The sequence below is a fragment of the Anarrhichthys ocellatus genome, unplaced genomic scaffold (genome assembly GCF_004355925.1).
Source record: "Anarrhichthys ocellatus isolate YVR2014 unplaced genomic scaffold, GSC_Weel_1.0 scaffold17, whole genome shotgun sequence".
Taxonomy (NCBI): Eukaryota; Metazoa; Chordata; class Actinopteri; order Perciformes; family Anarhichadidae; genus Anarrhichthys; species Anarrhichthys ocellatus.
Genome location: NW_022280047.1, coordinates 6,652,504 through 6,662,018, shown reverse-complemented (window position 1 = coordinate 6,662,018; position 9,515 = coordinate 6,652,504). Strand labels below are relative to the sequence as shown.

Genomic DNA, 9,515 nt, shown 5'->3' with positions numbered 1-9,515 from the left:
GTGCACATTTGCATAGGCACTGCTGGGTGAGGCAGGATTATGTCGCACACTTTCCTTGGTAAAAGTGACTGCAGGCACTCTCATTCACTCGTAGCCTGATGCCGTGGATGTCCTACCTGTGGAACTGGTCATGGAAACGATCACGGTGTCCTTGTAAGGTGTCAGCGGGGAGACCTGAAATCCACATCGTACAACGTTCTTATGCTTTAAAACATGTACATGATTTCAAGGCAATAGCTTGAATCACAGCCATAATTGACTTGCTTTATTTTGTTGATAGAGAACATTTAACACATTTTTCCATGGATTTATAGGCTAAGAGGGAGTAATAATCGTTCTTACAGGCGTGCAGCTTGAATAGCAGCTTGACGGTGAAGTGGTAGAGGTGACTACAGTCCTGGATAACTTGAATGAGTGGAGAAAGCCGACACTGGCCTGATGTGAGAGTGGAGATGGCGATGGATGTGTTGAGCTGTCGGATCACTAGGAAAGAGATAACAGACAAGAACTGTACTTTTACCCATTCTGTAAATCATTCTGATTAAAATAAAGTGCAGACTCTGCCATTGAATCAGCTACTGTTGCAGAGTTAGTTTTAAAAATTGTATTCTCTTGTTAATTTTAGTGTCTTGCTGTCCTTCAGAGTACAAGTACACTTCTTTCACTGTACAGCTGCAAAATGTGTTTATGGTGTTCAAGACATGATCCTGGGCCCCCACCCTGCAGGCATGGGAGGAGCATACCATTGCAGTTGCACTGAAGGAAATCAACTTAATGTTCTCTAATTGAAGGCATTTCCTTGAACAATCAGTTCAAACTGGACCAAGTGATTGAAATCACTTCCTAAAAAAAGAAAAAAAAGGACTACAGTCTATGTGAAAACAGGCAGGACAAGAGTTGCTCACAATAAGCTACTCTTCAAAGGGCTCTTGAACATAAATAGATAATGTCAGCAGGCTGCAGCCCTCTACTGTAGCACAAGTTTCTCTTCCTTGGAAGAATAGGATGGGGGAAAGGTGGGAGGTTGTTTTTTTTTCCACCTGTCTCGGCCAGCCTCAGCTCTGCGTCCAAGTAATCAAATACCTCCACTGTGAGCTGGAACCTGCAGGAGAGAAGTTGATACCTCCGTTAGACAGAAAAGAGGCCCCACTGAGAAACAATGATGTGACCCTGTGGAAGTAAACGAGCAGCAGGGCTTGTCCCTTTTTGCTGTTTTTTTGCTAGTTTGGCTGGCAGCAGCTGTGCTTATGACTGCGGATTATAACTGCAGGTTTAAGGCCAATCAGATAATTAAATAAAGTCACTTCCTGCAGTATTTGGAAACTCACACATTATTAATGTCGGTTCCTGCAGTGCGCTCCAGGACTTCATCGGTGGCTTCCAGGTTCGCTGGGATTTCTGAATGCTGCAGAGGTGCATTGTTGGAGGTTTAGTGTCCATTCCCATTCACTGTGTGAATTCATATCATTTTGCAGAGTCATCCATCAGGTGTATCATACGACGGAGGATGCTCTTACCTTCACATGAAACTCCATTTTTGTGCAGAGCAGCTTGGTATACAGAACCACCAGCTGTCCATATTTGTCATGGAGGTTTCTCTGGAAACGCAGGCGTGAAAGAATAAAGCACAAATAATATTCATAAATATATTCTAACTATCTTGTTGAGTTGAAGCCTTTTGTCTACCTGGAGGGAGATTATTTCAGGCTTTACAGGAAATCCAGTTAACCACAAATGTATATTTCTCGCATTGCATTCTTTCAAAAATAATTTGAGGAAAATATGTAATAAAGAAGATGCAAGGACTCACCCATAGTCTCCCAATTTCAACCAGAGAGCTGTGATGCCTCATGCAGTCTTGTAAAACCTGTGAAGGCGAAAGCTTGAATGAACAACTCTTGTCATTACATTAAATTTAATGTTAGGCATTTGCCTTTAGGACAAAGCCTTAATGTACACTTTAAAAGTGAACCATTTCAGATGTTATTACCAGACATAATAGAATAAGGAAGAAAGTCAATATTTAAAAACAAATATATATACAAGTTAAAGATAACATTAAGTAAATTATGTAGGTTTTTTTTCTACATTTCACATTACACTAACAAATGCTTTATGTTTAATTATTTTTCCAGGCTTTATGTTGAACTCATGATGCTGCAACAGTCTTTGATCATTCAACAATTCTGCTCTTTCATTCAACATCTCCCTGGTGTCCCAGACAGTAAGAGGCAGTAGGAGAGGGGTAACTTGTTGTTGTACATTGCGGTGTCCATCCCGCAGGACTTTGTGCAGTACATGGCAGAACTTCCAGCTGAGGATGGAGCTGCTGGCCAGAGGGAAGCCCAGAGCGTAGGACCAGAAGGTGTAGGCTCCCTTCTCCCTGTGAGTCCCCAGGATGATTCCTGTTGTCATGTTAAGGAAGCACGTACAACATGTGCCATTCCCACACAATCTCACAACGAAAAGAAAATAATCCTGATAGCTAGGTTTCCATGACATACACCTTTTTAGGAAAAATCTTAGGTGACCATTTGTGTTTCTCTAGCTATGTCCCATTACTTTATCCTCCTTGGATACATAGATATTCTTCATGGTAACCCCTTTGTGTGCCATCACAGATTTGAGCAGCCCCATCCCGCTGACCAACACATACAATAGCCTTTTTCTGCCTGTAGTGTCTTATTGGTTTACACATCTGAATTGTGCCTTCTGTTAGATCACATCGTAATATTACGTTCAAACAGGAAATACATCAAATTACTGAATAAACAGTCTCCCAAAATGCTGTTTCATGATGACTAAATAATACATGTCAACTGTGCCGACGCATTTCCCTCAATGAAGGTTAATAATGACAACTCTGTCCAAAAAGAGACACTCATCGGATATGACTGTCATACAAATAAATGACCTGACAAGTTGTGATGTGAAGGCAGTGCCACACACTACTGATATAAACAGAACAGTAAAACTCTCTTGATGTTAATTTGAAATGAGATTTAATTTTTCTTTTTAAGGATACGTCGTGCATGTTTCTCCTTCACAGGCATCTCAGAGGAGTTGATGGCCTTGCCGATGCTGCTCAGCTGAAAGGAGAGGAGTGGAGTTAATCTTGGATCTTGTACGACTTGCTTCTCCACCCACACAACCATCAAATGTAGGGCTTATAATAGACGTAACGACAAATACATACGTTATGAGAAGTTAAATAAAGACTTGGAGGCAAACAAACGATAACAGGCTGCGCTGCAGTGACAGGAATGAATCAGAGAAACGACTCTGCACTGTGTACACACAGAAGGACTTTTGACTCTCACTTTATGGTTAGCCTGATTTTAACTGACCAAAAACTCAGCTAGTAATGCAGGATGAACTAGCAGCTAGACTGATGCTAAGCTTAGACTTACTTAAAGTAAAAAGATGGCCACAGAAAAGAAGTCATGCAGATTCCATTTGCTTCATTACTGGTGCTATGTCACGAACATCTTGATTAAGATATGAATCAAACCTTGTTTTTCCATATCTAGTGCAGCTAACCTACCTGTAATGTCAACAAAATGAATGTGTGTGATGTTACACTTTATGCATCTATGGGAAGTCAGGTCAGAGAAAACAAACCATGCATCTAAAAGATAACATCACATTATATCCGCCTGATAATGAGAGCCTGAGTGTCACTAGAACCACAGAGCACAAAAGCTGCTCTGCAACCTGTCCAGCAGGTAAAACAAGTACCGCAGAAAAGGAGCAGGAAGGGAGAGACAAAAAAAACAACACACACACGCACACAGAGAGTCTGGATCTCCGCACTGTTGGATGTGTGTCCCCATAGACATTTACTTATTTCAATGAACCTCAGATACAAAAGAAATATGATAACTTCCTGGTGTGGTCAGGTTACGCCAGGGTGTTCTTCATGGTCATCCCCCTTTTGCGCCAATGGAATTATATCTTAGAGAGTAACCTTATTTTTAACGATCTTTGTTTAATTAGCACAACATTTTAGAAACAATCTAATCTGCAAATTAATTTGATAGCCATAAATTCCTCTTGAGCAAAAGTGTACATGCTATTCTTTCATGGACTACTTTCAATGTCAAATGATTTATAAGGTTTTTCAATTATAGGACACCAAGAAAAAACTGAAAAAAAAAAAAAAAAAAAAGAAAGACATTTGCACAGTTTCTGTATCGTCTTTCTTCCTTGATACACACTCATTTCTTGCTTTGCTGCACAAGTATGAAAACAAAGGCTGTCCTGCTCAGAGCCGAAGAATGCATTTCTTCACAGTATCTTGATGCTGAAATAACCATGAAACCGATAATGGCTTACAGCAGCTGTGCTTCGGGCTGTGATTTGCAAAGAGAAAGCATGAACAAGATGTAGTCAAAAGATGGAGAAAGTCCTACACAGTGGGCTGTACGATGTGCAGGGAGATTCACAGTTAGAAATGCATTTCCATGAAGTAGTAGAAATAGTTATTTTATGGTTGGGGGAAAATGTATCACTGAGGGATGTTAATATTTATCTCTCGCCTTTCTTCCTGGCTTTTAAATTAAATTTGGATTATCTAGTCAGATTTATTTCAATTTGAGCCCAACTGCACAGCAGATGTAGAACCATCTCTTATAAAATCAAACACTCCTGACTATGATGCTGCCTTTTGGGATCCAACAAGAGAGATTTGAAACATTGACATACTAACACATAACAATTACATAATTATCTATGCTGCTAAACACCATTAACAACTGCCCTGGTCTACAGTGACAACACCCAAAGCTAAATCAGGCTTAAAAACTGTGTGGCGGTCCCCGCCTTAAGTCACAATTCATTGCTGTGTTTTGTTTAAAGAGAACATGTACACTGAGGTGTTGCAATCAACCAGAACTGCTAGTCTTTATTAAAACCTGCAGGAAAACTGGGAAAATACACATTATCTTTTAAATAACTCTCCCCAACCCGTTTAGCTATGATCATTTTAGTATTTATGGACCAAAACAATTTGCACCAAAATAGGAAAAACAAAGTCAGAAATGTAATACAAATTCACATCTACTTGTCTATGTGCACTGTGTCCATTTAACACATCCATTGAAATGCATATAATCTCCATGACACTGGCAAGCCAGCTTCACCATCACAGTATTACATAAGAAGACTAATCCAAAATACAGTTCAAGCATTAAAGCAGAAGCATCTTCAATCTCGGCCTCTCTTCCCGCATAAAACCACTACTGAAACATGAGTGTGTAACCAGAGCATGTAGTAGAAGTTGCACATACCAGTACATGACAGCATAAGACTGGCTCTTTGCTCTTACCCTCAAACACAGGCTGAGAAATCCATGTCACATCTTTGTTTGAAACACAATAACATATCAGTGGCAACGCCCCTAATCCCACCAACCCTATAAATGCCTCTTTAAAACATTACAAAACCATGGGAGTCGACGACCCCCCCCAATACACACAAACACAGAACCACCAAAACATACATGGTCACATAACAAAGCACAGAGGGGCTACTGTGAGGTTCAGAGTGAGAGAGGGGTGGACTGCTTCTGACGCAAATTAACTGCCGCCTCGTCGTTTACACAGGGCAAGTGCAGTGGGCTAGCATGGAGGCCCGTGTGACAATGAGGGGTTTGTTGGGGGAGGAAGGCCGACAGCTGGGGCAGAAGATTGGGTTGGATGGGGGCCGCGCTCTGGCACACAGGGCCTGGCACTGAGGTCTCAACAGATGGCCGCCGAGCAGGGAGGCTGCAGGGAGACTCCGATAGTACATTCAGAATTGCTGTCAATCAGAGAGCAGCGAGAGAGCGAGGGAAGGGACGGTAGGGCTGGGCAACGGGGCCAAAACCTTCTACCCCGATATAGGTCATTTCATATCTCGACTAAGATACATATCACCATATAGCATGTTTTCTGATAATTCAATAAATAAATAGTTTTTACGAGTATTTCCTAAATAAATTAAGAACTTTAGTGCAAAAATAATTATTTTCTGATAAATTTGAGTTAGTATGTGCTTGTTGTATTCAATTTAGACAATCATATCCTACTGAATTAATTGACACAGAATGCAGGACAAGAGATGGAGGGGGACCAAATACTACATACAGTTAACTGTCATAATAAGCACAAGACCACCAGGTAGTGGGCTGTATTGCAGCTTTTTGGGCGGGGGGAATAAAATATACAGAATTCAGTGTCACTCGTTGGAGCACTGCAGTGTACATACCCTTACCATCCCTTGTTCAAGGCTACTGGGGAAGTAACAGGCACTGGTTCAAGGCTACTGGGGAAGTAACAGGCACTGGTTCAAAACTACAAACTACAGTAGCACCCCTTCAATTACTAGAAGGGCTGCAATTAATGATTACAGATAATCGATAAATCTGTATGTTATTTTCTTAATTAACCCTTTGGTCTATGGAAAATCATAATTTCTTGGAGATCAAGGCGACTTCATCAAATGTTTTATCCGATCGATAAATCAACTCCATATACAATTACTTGTCACCTTTGTTTAAAGGCAACTACTTCTTATTTTACTGTATTTTATCATTATAACTCCATATCTCTGCAACTACACATGATACAAGTCTCACTATCAAGCCTTTGGGCAACCTACACCCAGGTCACACACTTACACAAACACAGACACCATTTCCTGAATGCCATGGTCAAATGTAAGTCAGATGAAATCCAAACTTTTTACGAACGGAGCAATTTGGTCCAAGTGCACCCGACATGCTGTCGACTGGCCAACGAGTTAGTGCTGCATGTGGTTCAAGCGTCAGTAAATCCTCCGACCAGCAGAGAGGAGAAGTGAGAGGGAGGGGAAGCCTGGACTAATCCCTGAGGCCTGCCATGAGGTCTATTGCCAGCTAGCATTACTGTAGCCTCTACGGTCACTCCACAGTCTCCATGCTGCACGAATACCTCCAACCTTGAGGAGTCTCTGCCTTACCTTGTCATCTTTGCCTTTCAGCAGTGTGTCCATGTGCTTGGACATCCTGGTGTGGCCGAGTGTATGAAGTTAATGAAGTCAAAGCATCAGCGCTACACCTGAGCTGCTTCTCACTGGACATAATGCCCCGAAGCCAGAGCACTTATTGGAGGTCCTTATCAGCTTAATTCAACAGACTGCTGCTGGGGCTCTGGCGGACAAGGTCACAAACAGTCTTCAGCACAGCTCACACCTAATAACTAGATGAAGCACTAACAGGAATGCTAACAATTCACCTGCCCGGTTTATCAAATCAGTGTAAGCCATGAATCACAGACTCAATAAAGCAAAATGAAGTACATCCTTGACACAATTGTCAGTTTGCTTTTAAACAGCTTTGTCAATTTAATATTATTTCTCAGATCAAATGGTTTTAAAAAGGTTACTTTCGCATTTTATTCCTGTCTTATTGTGTTGCTCCGCTCCGACAACTTCTTTGTCCCTTTTCTAATTAAACTAGCACAGCCTCTCCCACATCAACACAGGCAGTAATCATAACAAAGAAACCCACACTGGACATCCAGTTTTGTTCTCCTTCTCACTGCTAATCCGTCCCTAAACAAATATATAAAAAGGAACTCTTCCAGCCACAAAACCACACAGTGTTCAACTGATGTGCTGCAATTTGTAATTCCTCAGGTTTACCGTCTACCCTTGTTGCTATAATTTAACAACAAATTGTGTTCATACATCATATCCATTACTAAGCTCAATGGATTAAAAGGACACACTTGGCGATTTAGCAAATAGCTACTCCAGACAAACATGGCAACAGCTATAATACGAACACTCATGCAAAATAAGATACATATTTTGTCATAAAAGATTGTTCAAATACGATCAAATCCGCACTGAAGAGAATTCACTTTCATTTGATGAAATATGTTAACAAAAGCAGCATGGATGGAGGAACTTAAGAAAGTTTCAATAATCAAGATAACTATGGAATGACTGCACAGATAGATTCGTGTCCCATTATTAAGTTCTGTCTTAATTAATATAAGTTAATTATTTACACTCCATCCACTAAAATAGTTAACAAAAGACAAACGGTTCTTTAGCAACCAGACAGTTTTTTGGCCAGTTGTCGGGGCTGGTTAATTAGATAATGATTCACATGATGTTCATGATCAGGAGTTTGCTGTATAACATGATGAGAGCCAGGGCACAAAACATCGATATATATTATATCATAGAGACAGTATTAGAATTACATTGTTTAGGACTTTTATGTTAGTCTTTTTTAGACAAAATGAAAACAATTTTGGGCAAAGTCTGCACTTAACACATCAGCCTTTTTCTTTTGTTTTATTAAAAGGGTGAAACAATCCTGACCAACATGCTTTTAATTCTCTCTCTACTCCCACTCAGTAGCTGCGTTTTTGCCCTCTGGTACTCCCATCCCCCTTCCCTCTCTCATGGGCGCTCACTCAGGCAACAAGAGTGAGGGAAAGCAAACACTACACACAAACACACAGGGCGCTGTGTGAGACATTTCACCTTGGTACCGAGGTCAACATGAAGAGGAGAGAACGCAGGAGAGGAGTGACAGTGAGGTTTCAGTAAGAGCACATGATGAATCAGCAATACTGAGAAACTCTATGACGAGGGGAAATATAAATATGATAGAGGATTATAGGGGCTCCCACCTACACACAGCAGCCTTTTGAACATATCAAAGTTGAATAGTTTCACAACTTGCCATTTCAAAACTGCTTAGTCAGTACATTTTGGAAGTAGTTCACCAGTTGAGTCTCCACCTCCACCAAACTACCTGTTGTAAAATACTAATTGGGAGGTGGTAAAGAGCCGTACAATAATCTGCCTCATATACTGCCTACTTAATTAGCATATTGCCCAGTGGATTCATTCAGCTGAGCAGTGGCACCCGACAGTCATTCATACAAACCAGTTCAAAGCTAAATGTTACTAGTTCCACTCAGTTCTGAATAAGCTGAGGATTTTAAACACTTGTTCTTTACACAACATACCTTGTTGAACATTTTTTGCACAGCATGAAACTTGGGCCTGCTTGATGCCATTTGCTGATCTGATCAACAAATATGCTGCAACATTTAACAAGTGAACTCGGGCAACAAAAATGCAGTTGGGCGGTGACTGGGTAAAAGAAATATACATATAAACACACAGATACATACATACATATATATTTGATTATGATTTAAAGGTTACATATGATTTATTCTGGCTATTTTGTGAGGAAGAAGGTGTGCAGATGAAAGACAAGCAGGGGGCCAAGCACCTCGGCTCCACAAGCATATAAAACACTGACAGGGGAATACAAACCTAGCGGAGGAAAAGCACAGCCCATTTTAGACAGCATAATACTGAACGTGCTGGAAGTCTGAACTCCAAGGCAGCTGTTTAACAGTTTGTGTAGTTACTCAACTTTGTCTGAATCTCACATTTCCATGTGAGACTGGGGGGGGGGGGGGGGGGGGTTTGGTTGTGGTGGGGGTGTAATGGGGGGGGGAAAG

At 41.0% G+C, this 9,515-nt stretch overlaps 1 protein-coding gene across 1 annotated transcript in view; it reads right to left on the bottom strand.

Moving 5' to 3' along the window:
* The window catches only part of hip1rb (huntingtin interacting protein 1 related b), a 19,830-nt gene that overhangs the window by 8,730 nt on the left and 1,585 nt on the right, over nucleotides 1-9,515 (bottom strand). The window contains exons 2-9 of the mRNA XM_031856331.1: nucleotides 3,026-3,089; nucleotides 2,263-2,405; nucleotides 1,811-1,867; nucleotides 1,518-1,598; nucleotides 1,329-1,405; nucleotides 1,041-1,102; nucleotides 343-483; nucleotides 117-174 (exon numbers count right to left, since the gene is read on the bottom strand). Coding sequence (XP_031712191.1) covers nucleotides 117-174; nucleotides 343-483; nucleotides 1,041-1,102; nucleotides 1,329-1,405; nucleotides 1,518-1,598; nucleotides 1,811-1,867; nucleotides 2,263-2,405; nucleotides 3,026-3,089 — 683 coding nt within the window. The remainder of the gene's footprint in view (nucleotides 1-116; nucleotides 175-342; nucleotides 484-1,040; nucleotides 1,103-1,328; nucleotides 1,406-1,517; nucleotides 1,599-1,810; nucleotides 1,868-2,262; nucleotides 2,406-3,025; nucleotides 3,090-9,515) is intronic.